This window comes from Manis javanica, unplaced genomic scaffold, assembly GCF_040802235.1.
Source record: "Manis javanica isolate MJ-LG unplaced genomic scaffold, MJ_LKY HiC_scaffold_25, whole genome shotgun sequence".
In the NCBI taxonomy this organism is placed as follows: domain Eukaryota; kingdom Metazoa; phylum Chordata; class Mammalia; order Pholidota; family Manidae; genus Manis; species Manis javanica.
This window is the reverse complement of record NW_027332171.1, coordinates 787590-803916: the sequence shown is the minus strand read 5'-3', so window position 1 is coordinate 803916 and position 16327 is coordinate 787590. Positions and strand designations below refer to the sequence as shown.

Here is a 16327-nt window from a genome sequence, read left to right as displayed (position 1 = left end):
GACCGCAGTTTCCCCAGAACCTTTTTTTGAAGTCTCTTTCCTTATCCGGGGACAAAAGCCATTTCAAACGCTAGGGCTTTCAGATGTTATCTCTTAAAGGAAGTGATTAGAAAATGTGGGATCAATAAACTGTATGAAGTGTATATGTATTTTTCAGAAGTGTAGCTATATTATAAAACAAAGTATACTTTTCTTATAAGGGAACTAGAAATAATATGTTAAGATTATGGAGGAGAGGGATAATTTTTTTTCAACCATGAGTTTAAGCAGCTCCTTTTATGGGGACACTGTTCAGTGGTTCTCACCTTAGAATAAAATTTAAAGTTCTTTAAATGACCTCCCAGGCCCCATGGCTTCCGGTTGCCTTTCTCACCACCTGCAGTGGCTTTCTCTCCTGCTCACTCTGCTCCTGCTACACTGAACTCCCTGTTTTCCCTTGAACCCATCATCCATCATTGCACACGTTGCCCCCTTTTCCCAGGACCCTGTTCCTCCAAATATTCTCATGGTGGCTCCCTCACTTCCTTCATGTCTCCTCTCGAAGTCCAGCTTTTAGAGAGGCCTTCCCTGACCATGGTGTATCAGAAAGCCCCCACCACCCTCACCAGTGTACATCCACCTGCTATAACTCCCCACCCTCTGTCTCCTTCTCTACTTAATGTCCACGCCGAAGGGGAAGGGGATTGTTTCCTTTGTTCATTGCTCTGTCCCGAGCACTTCAGACACCACCTAGCTCACAGTAGGAATCTAATACATACTGTCTGGGTGGGTGAATTAATGAACCAATTCAAGACAAGGGTTATAAAGCATTTTTTCTCAGGGAACATTGGTGATTTTATGAGGTGAAAAAAACAGCATACATGCTAGAATGTGCTGGATAGCTGCTACCATGGCCCCATGTTTCCATCTCCTGGTGTTCATGCCCTTGTGGAATCCCTGTCTCTAGAGTGTGGACTGGCCTTGCTTCTAGTGATGATAATACAGAAAAAGTGCTAGGTAGGATGAGGTTACCGAACTCCAGCTTCACTCTGGAAAAGGCAAGACTTGCCGTCTCTCTGGCTCGTCTCGCTTCTTGCTCTGATGAGGCCAGCTGGCGTGCTGGGAGCTTCCTCGTGGAGAAGCCCATGTGACAAAGAACTGAGAGAAACCACCGGCCAATAGCCAGGGAGGGAGGAATCCTGCCAACACCTAGATAACTGAGCTTGAAAACAGATCCTTCCCCAGTCGAGCTTTGAGGCAAAGCCTCAGCCAATATCCTTTTTTGAATTGAAGTATAGTTGATAAATAATCTTGAATTAGTTTCAAGTGTGCAATACATATTATTAACCCCCCACACTAGTACAGCTACTATCTGTCAACATAGGAGGATGTTACAGCACATTGACTGTATTCTCAATGCTGTACTCTTATCCTGGTGATGAACCTACATTATGATTGATATTTTTTTGTGCCCCTTTATTCCCCTCACCTTCCCACCCACCCACCCCAAACCTTCCCCCATGGTAACCGCCTGTGCCTTCTCAGTGTCTGTGAGTCTACTGCCGTTTTGTTCATTATGTTTTGCTTTGTATTTATATTCCAAAAATAAGTGAAATCATATGGTATTTGTCTTTCTCTGCCTGGCTTATTCCATTGAGCATAATACCCTCTAGATCCATCCATGTTGTTGAAAATGGCAGGATTTCTTTTTTTTTTTAATGGCTGAATAATAATCCATTATGTATATGTACCACATCATCTTTATCCATTTATTTATTGATAGAAACTTAGGTTGCTTCCATATCTTGGCTATTATATATAATAGCCATATCTTGGCTATTATATATAATGCAGCAGTACATATAGGGGTACATATATCTTTTCAAATCAGGGTTTTTGTTTTCTTTGGATAAATTCCTAGAAGTATAATTACTGGGTTGAATGGCATTTCTATTTTTAGTTTTTTGAGGAATCTCCATACTGCTTTCCATAGTCTAAGCCAACATCTTGATTGCAGCCTTTTGAAAGACACTGATTCACAGAAACTGTGAGATAATGAATACTGTTTTAAGCCTTTAACTTTTAGAGTGACTTGTTATGCAACAACATATAACTAATACATGGTGTATGGTGGGAGATGAGACCACAGAAAGATGGTTAGGGTCTGCATGGTGGAGGGATTGTATGTCATACCAAGGAGTAGTAGCAGAATACTGAACCCCCCACCCCCAACTACCCCTGCCCTCCCCACCCCAGATGACCATGTCCTAATTCTTGATACTTGTGAATATGTTAGGTTACATGGCAAAGGGGAATTAAGGTTGTTAGTGAGCTACCCCTAAAATAGGAAGATTATTCTGGACTGTCTGGGTGGGCCCAGTGTAATCAGAGGTCCTTATAAATGGGAGAGGGAGGCAGGAGAGGTGATGACACAAGCAGAGTTTAGGGTGACAGCACTGCTGGGTTTGAGGGTGGGGGGAGCCGTGAACCGAGGGGCACAGGCATCCTCCAGAAGCGGGAAAAGGCAAGGAAATGGATTTTTTTGCTAGAATGTCAAGAAGGAACACAGCCCTTGAACACCTTGATTTTACCCGGTGAGATCCATTTCAGCCTTCTGACCTCTGGGACTGTACGAAAATAAATTGATCTTAAACCAGGCAGTGTGTGATAATAAGGATCTACTACAGGATTAAGAACCCAGTGTGGTGCTGACTTTGGATTTCCGAGCCTGCTCATGACCATCCTGAGATGGCCCACACCCACTTAGTGTGCCAATCTTTAAACATACACTTCCTTATTTTAATCATACAGTCACTGTTGCTGTAAGACCCATTATGATACAACTGTTTCAGTTAGCAAATAACTTCCAGAGCAGGAACCAGACGGGCCATACATTTCTTAACATGTTTTGACAGCCCTTGGCTAACTATTGAAAGGGCTTCTTTATTATTTATTAGCTTATTTTGTCCTATGCCCAATTTTCTGGTATCAAAGCACCCAGACTTTCTTTGCACATCTGAAAGGTTTATTTGTGCTGATTTTCCTTCGCTGTGGCAGCAGGTAGACATTTCTCCTTTCAGGCAGTCTTGGCTCTGTCATGGTCCCAAGCTGTAGGAGATCCTCATAAAGCAAGTGTGACCAGAGGTAGGCTTACCTGGGCAATGTTAGTGGGATGCTAAGGGAAGGTTATTCCATTAACCATCACGTCTGTCTCTGAGGTTAAAGGCACTTCTATCAGCCGGCAGTGTTACCACTCTACTAAGAGAACACTGGTTGGGAGACACTCAGCCCTCTCTGATTAAGAATGGAGGAAGCTAGTGGCTAGAGGGAAGTGTTAGAAAACAGTGGCACCAAGTGGGATTTTTGTGTTTGATCCAGCGAAAAGAATTAAATTAGAATTACAAAGGAAATCCCTTTTTAAAGGCTATGACTGAATGCTTTTGATGCTATGTCAGTATAGCAATTAGAATAATCTTTTATCCCAGATTTAGGAAAATAGGTCCAGTGCAAATGGGGTGCTTTGCTGGTGTTGACCAATTATTACTGAAAGTGAGCTAGAATTATCAAGAGAGAGTCAGGGATCTATTCCAATCTCATATTGAAATTCAATTTCACTGGTCAATTGCAGGGCCAATACTTTCTGTTATTTTGACATATTTGTATGTTTAAGTTTTCGCTTCAGATTCCTTATTTTTCCTTATGGACAAAACTCCTCATAGGTACTGGTTTCCCCAGAATAGTCCCAGTTTTTAATTTTTTTCTTTTTATTGTAATAATTAACCATGTTCACTTTCACTCTTGACAGTGCTGTGGTTGGACGGTGCATTGTGTGCTCACACTGTTTATGATAGACAGTAAGGTCAGTTCTAACATTTTGTGTATTTGTCACCTTAAGCTGTCATCCTTCAATTCACATAGATTGTAGAGTCTACAAACAGATCTGACAGCTGCCCCCCATGCTCACAGAGATAGTCTCTCATCTCTAATTTAGCTTTTGAGATGAGACATAGACCTGAGAGGACAGGATCTGTTGCTGTCTAGTTACGAGGGCATCAGTCACACAGAGTGTGGAGGATCAGTACCAGAAATCAGTCTGTAGGAAGAGGGTTCAAACCCTGACTGTGAAGCAGGGTTGCTGGTGGAGGGGAGGAAGCTAAGATCATCATGAAGTCAACACAGGAAGAATGAGGGAGACCTTGCTAAAGTAATTTAATCCTGCCCAAAGGCATCTTCCTTTTGGGGGTTGCTTTAAATGGGTTGCTTTATGTGAAGCACATCTTAAAGGCACTTCCGGTCCCCGACAGCATGTGCATGCAGTTCGGCTATTCAGTAAAAACTGTAACCTTTTCATGGTGCTTAGATATAATTCAACTTAAAAAAACCTGAACTCTTTTGAAGTGAACATCAGAGGTAATTTTTTTTGCATGTGTATTTGGATGATATGAATATCAGAGTGATTTTCATGGGGAAGGAACAGGAATATATATGTGGGAGTAGAACAAAAAGAGCCCAAGGGAGACAGGGGGAGAAGGGAAGGATATTGCTCCTTTGAGGAGCAAACCTGATGGACCACACTTTTTACATATAAGCCTCACTTTTCCCTTTCTCTAGAACTACATTTTTCTGTCTACCCACTGCCTGTCTGAGGTCAGTCGGTCCACTTGCCTCCTACCTCACCTGTGGGCCCCAGAGAGCAACGTCTCCCTCAGCTTTTGTCCTTCAGGTCTCGCTGATTGCTGTTGCAACAGTAGACCTGGAAACTTAGCCCCATTTCCCCAGTTGCCGAATGGTCACCAGCAGGTGAGCAGATGGTTAGCAGAGGAATCCTGAGCACAGCTCAACTTATTAGACACGTGGTCTAGTCTCTTTTCACGTCACTTCTTCCTAAGGTGGTCCGCCTGCTAATAATAATCTCCTTTTAAAATGAAATGATTAGAACATGCTCTTTTGTACAGTTTTTGATCTTTTATTGAACATGCAAAGAGAGAAAGGGAGGTTATTGACTTTCCTACTATGATTGAGATAAATGAAAAAAAAGGCATGAAGACAATTTCTGTGTGGAATTCTACTGCAAAAGGATCCGATCCAGCTGAGGAAGGGTTGAGTATTTTAGTAGGTGCTCCAACGAACCTCCAAATTGTCTCCCTCATGGACAATATAACTACCAACTCCTGAAAAGGAAGAATGAGAAGTGGATCTCACGATTTGATCACCAAATCACCAAATAATGGATATCACTCTCCCAGCTCCTCAACACCTTTCCCACAAAAGCTCATACCCTCACATTGGAATGCTTTGGGCATTTTGACCTTGGGGGGCTTTGGCATCCTCTCCCATACCTTGGTCCAGTGGTTTGCCATTATTCAGCAGTTGCCAGTAGGTTCTGTTGTTATTGTTGGCTGTTACGCCCTGAACAGAGGTGATGTAGGGCCCCCATGAGCTCTCCACAGATGTGAAGCTGTAGGAACAGTGAACAGGTTGCAGGAATTTAGAATTTTCAAAGGCAAGCAGACATGGGCATTTCTCAGATTTCAATGTACCCAAGAATCACCTGAAGCTATTATAAAAGAAGGCAGATTTCTTGGCCCTATCCTCAAATGCTTTGATTCTGTAGCTCTGGGCTGGGACCAGGAATCTGCATGTTTTATAAACACTCCAGGTGATTCTGGTGCAGGCACTCCACAATCTGAGCTCAGAGAAATGATGCCTGTGGTTTCTGCCCCGCCTACCCCCGTAGCAGACACTTTACATCATCAGCTTCTAATCTACCCCAATTTAGTACCTGTTGAAGACACTAAAGCAGTAGAAGAATTAACCTCATATCCCAGAGGCACCATAAATTAGAAAGAATAATTCGACGTTTCAGGCTGTGTTTATTGAGAAGCGACATGGTCAGTGTGGGTTTCACATTCCTTAGTCACACTTCTCTACCTTCCTGGGAGGCCTTTAAAGCAACCTTTATAATAATTTATATACTATATATACACATATGTATTTGTATATATGTACATATACATACATGTATTATTTATATGGTTTTCTTTACAGCATTTACATCATGTTATTAGACCCAGTAAATAATTGTCCATTAGACTTAAGGATTTAAGGAGCCAAATGAACCATATTTTTCAGAGGCAAAGTCAATTTCATAATTTTAATATTTGAGTTCTCTGGCCAGGGAAACTTTATTTAGGTGTCCTTGACTCTCCTGAAAGGGGAGCATGGAGAGACTTCAGGGCATTTGTGAAACTTCTGGTTTAAAGGACAATTTTTGAGTAGGTTCACTTTTCTGGGATTAGCATCTACTGTACTCATCTGATTGTCAATAGAACCAGTGATTCAAAAATATTTAAGAACCACTGTTCAAGACACAAAATGCCTGACTTGAGAGGCTCTGTGTATTGAAGGAGTTTTACTGACACAAGCAGAGCCCTGGAACTTACTTATTAAGGGAACATTAATGTAATACCTACTATGTGCTAGAAGAGGAAAAAACCCACCTCCTTTTTTTTTAACCCCTGCCATGAAATGTAACAAACGTGATGATTAAAAAGTGTTTTAAATGTACCCGGTGCTTATATACTCTTGCTGAGTCTTTCAAAATCACACTAACTACTGTAACATTAGGTTATGTGCAGACATACCCAAATTCAGCCTTATTTATTTTCTGAGCTTCCTCCATCACATCTAGGAAGACAGAACCCTTTCTCACAGTGACTTCGGTAGAATATGTTTCCCTGATTTTCACAGAGTAATGTACTTTGATATATGAGGGTGAAACGGTAGGCGTCGCAGTTACAGGGGAGATGTTGAAGTAACCTGTCAGAGGCAGAAAAGCAGGAAAGAACTATTATTCAGAATAATAAAAATGATGTAAGAGTTTGCACACCTATCCAACCCCTGTCCAATGATTCCTTTATGCACAGGAGGATTTTCTCCGTGGACCAAGTATCATCAGTCAAGGGGCAGATCACTCATATGACGATAGCAGAAATGAATACCAGATACTCACCGGCTTGTAAATGCTTTTTCTGGCTCAGTTCCCAGCTGTTTAAGCAATTCAGTTGTCCCATTTCCCATTTCTCACAGAAGCTCCTTATTTTCTTTTGCTTTGGTATAACATACAAAAAGGCTTCCTTTTTTTTTTTTTTGGCTCTTGTTTCTTGACATTTATCAAAAACATATTAAGTGCCAAGCACTGTGGCAATCATTTTGCATGGATTATCTCACTCAGTCCTTAAAAAAAACTGGTGTTGAATACTATTATTGTTTGTATTTTTTACATTAGAAAACTGAGGCTTAGAGGTTAAAAATTTTGTCCAAGGTCTCTAAACCTATGTGGCTAAACCAGGAATGAACAGAGATAGAAAAGTCTCCTTTATACTTTGTTGAAAATCAGTTGTTTAAATAAATGATTCATGCTGTGGTTTTCTTATAATACTGACATGTTCATTCCACACATTTATTTCCCTTTGGGATCACTTATTGTGCATAGTGGGAAATCAGAGACACCATACTTAATTGAAGATGGAATGTTTCTCTGAACATCTCTCTGTATCCAGCAATCAGAAAACTTCCCTTTGGAAATAGACATCATTTAATCAAGTCTACCTCATTTATCAGTATTTGAACTAAGAGCTGTCATCCTTCAATTCACATAGATTGAAGTCTACTGAGAACATATCCTCAAGTGGTTGTTATTACTGATGGCATATGGAAGACTCACTTCTGTCTGGGAATGGTTGTGCTTTAGAGGTTTATCTGGTCACTTTGAGTACCCAAGAACACCTAAATCTCACATGCGTTGGGTATTACATTGAAAGGCAAAACAGTTTGCTGTTTAGTGTTATACCTGTATTATTGATACAGCAAGAGTATTTGTTAATGTCCAATAAAGTTTTTCCCATCAGGGCAGGTAAGACCTGGGCTGCAGCAATTGGCATACGGAATGCTCCGTGAGAAATTTCCTCCAGCACTTTATCCAGAGTTCTTTGGCACTCCCATTCCCGTTCCTTGTAATGTCTTGATGAGACAAAGAGAGCCTAATGTGAGGGAATAAGAGAGAGAGACAATGAATGAAAGAAACTTCCAATAAGGAGAAAGCATACATCTAACTAATTCAGCGAATATTTATTGGACACTGACTACTTGGAGGCACCTTAGACAACTAAGATAACTTTCCTGCCATCAAGAAGCTTGTAAACTAGTTTGGGTGGGGAGATGGAGAACTGCAAATGATAATAATGGCAATGAAAACAGACTTTCTTTACTGTGTTCACTCTTGTAACCCCACCACTGGCACAATACCTGTCGTAGAGGAGGTGTTGTTAATATTGTTAACAGACAGATTATTGTAAGGGAGCCCCTAAGATGCATTCCCCAAGAGAAGCATCTAGTGGCATGGCCCCTCAAAAGAGGAAGAGCTGATCAACATTTAGTGAGGCCGAGGAAAGGCTTGGTGGAGAGGCAGTACTTAAGGTAGGCCTTGATGGTGTGATGGCATTTCGGTAGGTGACGTGAGGAGGGGAGCCCTAGATCCAGAGGGAACAACATGACCAAAGGTGTTACAGTAGGAATGGCCAGGGCCGTTCCTGTATTTTAGCAAAATCCCTGGAGGACTGCTCTTGGCCTGGGAAGCCTGGTCTACAGGGAAGACTCAGAGCAGCTGTGGATAAGCAGGCTGGAAAGGGGGTTGGGGCCAGCTGGGTGGACCCTTGAACCTCAGGGTGAGGTCTCTGGCATCGTTTGCTTGACAGTGGGGAGTCTAATAGGTTCTTGAACAGAAACTACTGAGGCAGCAGATATAAACTGGATTGAAGGAGCAGAATTAAGGGGTAGGAAAAGTGAGAAGAGTATTAAAGTAAGATAAGGACTGAAATGGGTTGGATGTGCAGACATTGCTCGGTCATTTCTCAGGGAAGGACAGTCCCCCTGTTCATCTTTTCTTTTTTCTTTCTTTTTTAATTTTTTCATCTTTTCTTGAAGACCCTTAAAGTTAACCAAGGAGTCAACAAGCATTTGTGGGATAATAAAACAAAATACAATTGATCATATTACATCTCTTAAAAAGTGTATTGTCGGCAAGTAGCTCTAGGCCCTGCTGTGAATTAATATCACCAAGACTAAGGCTCATGATCCACCCCTATATTTCTGATATGGGGTCTAAACATTCGTGTGTTTTAAAATCTCCTCCAGGCGATTCAAATGTGTAGCTAGAAACCACTGTTTTATATTAAGTTTAAACTTAGGAAGACAGAAAACAGCATAAGTGGTAACAACAATACAAACCACCTTTATGACCAGACCCCAACTTACATCCCCCGCCTCATCTTGTAATTTTTCCTGAGGATCCTGTGCTGGCCAGGCCATACACCTTGGTCTTCCTAAAATATGGAATTTTTTGTGTGTCTCCCATCTTTTTCCTTGCTATGCTCTCTCCGTCTGAAAGTCCTCTTGCCCTGAGTCAGCCTGGCAAGATACTAGAGACTCAGTGAGGCTTTTTTTTTTTCTTTTCTGTAAACCTTCCTTGGTCTCTTCTTGTATCTGCCGTTAGAGTTGAAAAGATCAGTGACTGAATACAGAATAAAGTCCCAGACTTCAAGGAACACACACAGGACAGGGTTTAGGTGCTGAGTGTGATTTTGAAACCAGCTGTTTAGGTCCCATCCCTGTCTGCATTTCTCTCTGGCTTTGTGACGTTAGGCACGTTCCTGGTACTCTGTGACTCACACTCTTATTCCAGGAAACAGAGGTGATGACTCTTTCCTCATTATTGTTGAGTGCATGGATGAGTTAGTCTCAATCAGTACTAGACGCTCTTAACTGCCACTACCACTTATTGCTTATTACAACCATAACCTAACAGGGGAGGCAAAATGAAAACATAAAACAATGGTATATGGTAAAGTGTAAAATTGCTGTAGTAGAGCAAGATAGGTTGTAGTAGATCCCAGAATTCCTTAAAGAAGTTGTGGCCAAGAAAAGCTTCACAGAAGCATTGATAATGGAAAGGTAAAGATTGAAGTTGTGGAGAACACATTTCAGGCAGGTGAGGGAAATCACGTGAGTAAAATCAAAGTTAGTATAGGAAACAGCATGGATAAGGATAAAGATACTGTTTTCTTCCACAATTCCCTTCTCACTTTCCTGTTCGATCCTCTGACTTACCTGCATAGCCTCTCCTGTACTATATATGTTTCCAATGAGACCATTTGCTTTTTTCTCACGCAGAATCTTTTTTACCAGTGATGCTATATTATATTTGATACGCTTTAAATCCTTTTTATGGCATTTGATGTTTTCCCTATATGTACTCCTCTTCACACATGTCAGAGCCAGAACAGCCATTGCACCAGTATCTGTCAGGAAACAACATTGGTCAAAGGGTGACCAGTCATCCCAGTTTGCCCTGGACTGAGGGCTTTTATGGTATATGGGACTTAAGGTGCTAAAAAGACAACCCAGGCATATGAGTTGATGATGGGAAAAAAGGAATTAAAGACACAGCAATCATCTCTCCAGCTCTAACCACTCAAATATTTCAAGATTCTTTCCTTATTTGAGTAATAATTCTTGGTCATAGAAACATGTGGATTTATAGGTGCATATACATGGACAGTCTTCTACTTATACTCCTTGGTTATTCTCAGTTTTTTCATCTTTCAGCCATATTAGCAAAGAGTTTGATAGTACATCAATCAAAATATGCCTTTGTAATTCCAAGGATTCCACTAGACTGATGAGAACATAGCACTTAAGAGAATTCTTTTCCAAGAAACCTCCTTAAGGGGAACGATGATGCAAGAGATGAGAAGAAGGGACGTTAGGGTCTTTTTTTCTGGCTCATTATTTTGTTCTTGATGCATTTTTTTTTAATGTGTGGTGCCTGCCCTCTCTCATTAGGAAAAGGAATATGAGAAATTGCACATTCTCCTTACTAACCAGAGATACTGAGTGGTGATTTTCTTTGAGCTTCTTGGGGAAAGAAGAACATGTGTATCTGGATCCATAGTGACTGAGCACCAACACTAGCTGTCTGGAGGCAATTTCTTCTTGGATGTGTTAGGTGAAATGTGTGATGTGTGAGCAGGAACATGTGTGATGTGTGAGCAAGAAAGTTTCTGGTCCTTCTCCCCTGTGAGTACACACTGAATTGATCACAGTATTGGGCCTTGTCCCTGGAGAGGTCATGTTGTTCAAGTAAACCCACACATCCAAATGGTCCCAATAACTTAGGGAAAGTGGCAGTTTAAGATATATGAATTCCACTGCATTCTCTTTCTTTAACACTTATACTTCCTAAGTTGTCTTATATGAAGATTCTTATGCTTTAGCTCCATTTTGCAGGTGGGAAAATTAAAGTCAAGAGTTAACACCATTGGTTACATAACAAAGAAGTGGGCTAAGAACCAGGTTATTCTGCACATCTACAAAGAGGCTTAAATGCCACCCAATATCCATTCTGCTCAAAAAAAATTTTCTTCTGAGGACACTAGGGTAAAAAGAGTAGAAAAAAACCCCAAAGTACTTACTGGAAGAAAACTCGAAGGATAAGACCTACTGGTGACTGTGTTCTCTATAACAAGATAACTGAGTTTAATGACTCACCTACGGAGAACTTGTGACCAAGACGAAAGTTTTTATTTCCAGGAGTGAAGAGTTCAGCAACTTTGGTGGTTGAGTAGTTCCCTTTGAACAGACACAAGGCCAAAACGTCCAAACCAAGCTGGTAATAGTTAGTCAGGGGATTGCCATTGTTTTTTTCTGGCAGAAAGAAAAGAAATACCTTTACTCATGGAAGTAGTATTGGAGTAAAACTTTTTCATCTATTCCTACTTACTTTATTCCCATTTCTTTACATTAAGGAGAGTTGAGTAATAAAGGGGAAGGGAGCACTCATGGAGTCAGCAAGCCTGAGACGTTGAAAGGCTCTTAAGGACCACCAAAGTCAGCTCCTTTCATTCTACAACTTAGGAGACCTGGCACAAAGGACATTAAAATACTGTCCTGATATTCAGATGATTACAAAGCTGGACTAGGACACAGATTTCCCTCCTCCAAGCCTCCTGCATTTTCAATATTAACATATTGTAAGTAAAAGTAGAAGTAGAGGCCTCCTCCAAGGAAGATGAGATTGGAGAGACTTAGTGAATATTTGGGTGGGAGTGGAAATCAAAACAGTGCACCTCACTAGCAGCCATCATGGACAACCTGTTTTTCCTAGTGATAAAAGTACATCTGGCGATTGTTAGCTGTTATACTTGGTACTTATGACACAGTATCTTGTATTTTTCAGATATTTCTGGCATAATTCATTATCTAAAAGCCAAGCTTCTGGAGGACAAGAGACTGTGTGCTGTATGTTTGCATATGTGTGTATTTATCGTCATATGCAAAGTAGTCTTGATGTAGACTCAATGCTCTGTTGGATATATATGAAAAGAAAATTCAAGATGCATGTTGAAAGAGGAAAGAAGGGATGTGGTCTGCAAAGATACAGGCTGAAGGGGAGAAGAAAGGAGCGAAGTTCCAAACTGTTTTGAATCAGTGGAGAAGAAGACAAGGTTGTCCAGGGTCTCTGGACATTTGATTCTCACCCATATTTTCAATTTCAGCTTCGAATTTCGTTTCTAGTTGTCTGATCAGGTAACGATCCTGTTCAAAGTACGTGTTGGGGTTTTGACAAGCTCCCAAAGCCATTATAGACAAGGCAAGCTGTCCCGAGGTCAAATTTGACTCTGCAAAGAAAAGCAATTCAAGTTTAACAAAGTAAATGCTTGTGATTTTCTTTTTTTGGCCTCCTGCCTTCCTTGTGACTGTGTTGTCTGTCATTTCTTTCTTCTGTTCTGTTCTTTCCTGATATTTTGTTCTCTTCTTTATCTCCCAAAGCAGAGCCCCTTCTAGCAGTACAGTAAATGCAAACTGGATTTTAGTTTTTCCCATGAAATCACAGATCTTTCTAGAATCATGCAATTCTTACAAAAATGAGAAAAGAATAAAAATAGATAAATAATGAAACTTTGGGATTTTCTTTCTTTGTGGGTGCCATCTTGCCAGGGTAGTGGTAATTGACTTGTGGCTTCTGCCTTATAGAGTACCAGAACTGTCAGGCTTCTCACTATTCTTATGATAATATTGTGAGGTATGTAGGGGTAGCTCCATTTTCCCCTTATATTCCTTAGAAAGCAGAGGCTCAGTATGGACAGGGAAGGCTCAGGGTGGAGCCTGGACTTGCCTCTGTTGTTCTGTGGTTGCCTCTCTATTGCCAGCGTGCAAAGATGTGGTCCGCATCCCTATCTGGTTGTGAACTCAGCCATCTTCTCTAACAGTAATAACGGGTTAGAGTACATTCTTTAATATAAGAATATAATATATTTTCAATATAGGAAAGTACAGTTTGCTTTTCCTCTGGACCCCTTGAAGGAAAATGGCTTTGAGGCCCAGCTCTAGAGTAGGTGGCAGGGGACGGATGTGTTGGAGCACTCTCCTGTTACTTCAGTGTCTGCTAGGAAAGATGTAGCTGAGATACTTTGAACACAGTTTTTAGGACTCCCTGGAGATAATTGTTACAGATAGGTAAGTCTTCTCCTAAATATTCCAGAGTTTAGGCACTCACTGTTGTTTGTCACATCGTCTTCGACTTGTCGGGTCATCCGTCCTTCTGAGCTTAGGTCAGATATCCCAGCAAGTTTGAGGGACAGCAAAACATTGGCAGCTTGGATTCCTCTGGTATATTTTGATTCGACCATTGTGCTTATCAGAGGGTCTAGTTGGGAGTAATCTTCTTCCTGTACCTCTGTGGCAGGGGAGGGAGGGAGCAAGAAGCACACACTCAGAAAATATGAAGGGTAGAATAGGGTTGGGTTTAGTAACAGATATGGCCCGGACACAGACCCACCAGGGTCACTGGCTATATTGCTGGAGCAATACAAGGGGGGCCTGGAGCCCCTGCGGTGCCGAATATTACTCCTTTACCAGCTAACACAGAAGTCTTTCAATATTTTAAAAACTGGTCCAGCCTTAACATTGCTTACTAGCAGAATATCTGTCCTGCCTGGGAGATGTAGTATCATACCCTCATTTTGAATGTGAGGCTTAGACAGGATGTCTTTAAGGAAATCTCTATAATTGGAGGCTTAACTAAGGCTAGAATATGCATCTTCTGACTCCTAGTCTGTAGCACTTTCTACTTCCTGGATTCAGTTTTTTCCTTCTCCATCTTCTTCTAATTCAATTGGGTTAATACTAAGGGAGAGAACCAAAAATTCTAAATTACATTGGTCATTGATGCCAAAGCTTAATTGTCTGATTGCCCAACTGGCCAGGCATAAGATCGTTTATTCAGCAGTACATCCCTTTTGGGAAAATCTCTAGTTACATGTCCAAATCCCAGGGGAGAGGATGGAGGGAGTCACATGATACTCTGGAAGAAAAATAGAATCCAGAGACCCCAAGAGCTGGAAGAGAATAAGAAGAGTTAGTTACCACTTAAAACATTTCTAAATATATAAGAAAGTCCCAACCATCTCCAGATTATCTCGTGGGTTAGTAGATAGTGAGAAGAACAAGAGCTGTGGGTCAGCTTGACCTTGGCCGGACCTTGGCTGGATTCTGTGCTTCTTAATTTATGACCACATGTACGTTATGTAAGTTTCCTGATCGTCAGTTTCCTCATTTTAAAATTGTGGATATAAACTCCTACTTCATAAATATTGGATAAGAAATTACTTAATAAACTGTAAAATACTACACATAGTATTACTTCTACCTTGCCTGGAGTTGCTGTAACTACACTTAGAGAATCCAGGAAATGTGATTTCCCTTGCCCACCTTACTTCCCTGTAAGAGAGAGTCAGGAAGATGTGTGAGTGCTGTAGAAAGGTCCTGGTTGTAACAGAAACAACTGGACAATTGTGATTCATCTCAGATTTTCTGGCACTGAAACAGACTTCTTAGTTCCTGGTTAATTACTCAATTCAGCTTCCTCCACCCCTAACGAGAAAGTTAATTATTTTGCACAATGAATTCAACTTCAAAGCCTCCATAGAGAGCCCACATTCTTAGGATACAATAGAGCAAATGATATGCCAGAAGGAAAAAGTAAAATTGGTAGATTCTGTGCTTTAGCCTGTGCGAATAGGAGTCCTTCTGCTGTGGTGTCTATCACATCTTGTAGACTACACAGTACCAGAAAGATGTCATAGATTGTGACATCTACATAGTCATCTTTGGACTGGTTTGAAGCTCAGTTCCAGGGTAAAGATTTACAAAAGAGAAATCATGCACCTGATAACTAGACAAAACTTACAGAAATCACCTGCTTTAACACCCTTTCCCAATTATCCTTCTCTGGTGGATAAAACTAAAGCAAATGCAGAAATATTAGATCATTCAGCTACCCAGGGGTTGGACTAGACCTGAATCTGGTTTTTCTTGCTCCTACTTAGTATTTTTTAATAGAATCACACAATTTCTGGAGACTACACCCAGAGTGGAGATGATGGGGCTTGTACCATGTTCTTTGGGGAATGATTGAAGGGAAGGAGATGTGTAGCTTGGAACATCTAATCAATAATGACAAGAGAACAGTCTTCATTATTTGAAAGGGATTACTAATATTTTTTTTTCTGTGCAGTTACAAGGTGTAAATCCAAAACCCATCAGTTATACTTCAGAAAAATAGATTGTATCTCAAAATCAAAAGATAACTTCCCAGGACCTTGCAAAATTTCTGAGATCATGAATTTTTCTATTATTGAAAATGAACAAGAATAGACAGTTACTTGGTAGGGTTGCTACGGTAGAGAAGATCTGAGTGGAGGAAGAATATTTAGGCAAGTTAAGAATGAGTCTGTGATCCCTCTTAAAACAATATACATTGTGGAAATTTCCTCACCATCTCCGGCCACCCTCTAGGTTACTCATGGAATCCAACCACATAACAGAACTGGAATAGGATCTTTTACCTCAGGTAACTCTACACACAGTCCCTTGTCAGAATCCTTCAGGAGATTATCATACGAAAGTAATTTTTGCTCAAAGCATACTCACCACAGATATTGCATAGTTGGCTTGGGAGAAGAACGAACAACAGGAGCCCCACTAGGGGCAGCTGGCGTAATTGTCTCATCTCTCCAGCAGTGTACTGGAATGGTGAGGGCTCCGCTGGCTGTTTATCGGGTGATGGACAGAGCGCAGTGAATGCTCCTCCTTCAGCTTGCCTCAGCTCCTTTTACTCAAGCAAATATATTAAGTAATGTCAAGAGGTGTGGTCAAGTGTATTTGTCCAAGTAGTGTGATAAACCAGGAAGAAGACTTGAAAAGTATAGTCAGGGAGAACAAGGATATA

General features: G+C 40.9%; 2 protein-coding genes across 7 annotated transcripts in view; one reads left to right on the top strand and one right to left on the bottom strand.

Annotated features, from left to right (window-relative positions):
- LOC108386213 (oocyte-secreted protein 3-like) overlaps positions 1 to 16327 on the top strand; it is a 67945-nt gene that overhangs the window by 22339 nt on the left and 29279 nt on the right. The window lies entirely within an intron of this gene.
- TCN1 (transcobalamin 1) lies at positions 4925 to 16188 on the bottom strand. Its single transcript, XM_017643984.3, has 9 exons — positions 16030 to 16188; positions 13595 to 13774; positions 12576 to 12716; positions 11587 to 11742; positions 10147 to 10337; positions 7832 to 8021; positions 6624 to 6798; positions 5319 to 5437; positions 4925 to 5150 (listed from the first exon to the last, which is right to left on the bottom strand). Exons 1-9 carry the CDS (start codon positions 16106 to 16108, stop codon positions 5089 to 5091), a joined length of 1293 nt encoding a protein of 430 aa, XP_017499473.3. The 5' UTR covers positions 16109 to 16188; the 3' UTR covers positions 4925 to 5088.

Coding starts and splice junctions, on each gene's coding strand:
- TCN1 (XM_017643984.3), bottom strand. CDS start 16,108: ATGAGACAATTACGCCAGCTGCCCCTAGTGGGGCTCCTGTTGTTCGTT. Junction 12,717..13,594: donor AGACGATGTGACAAACAACA/GTGAGTGCCTAA, acceptor TTTTCTTTGCAG/AGTCAAATTTGACCTCGGGA. Junction 10,338..11,586: donor TGGTCACAAGTTCTCCGTAG/GTGAGTCATTAA, acceptor GTTTCCTGACAG/ATACTGGTGCAATGGCTGTT.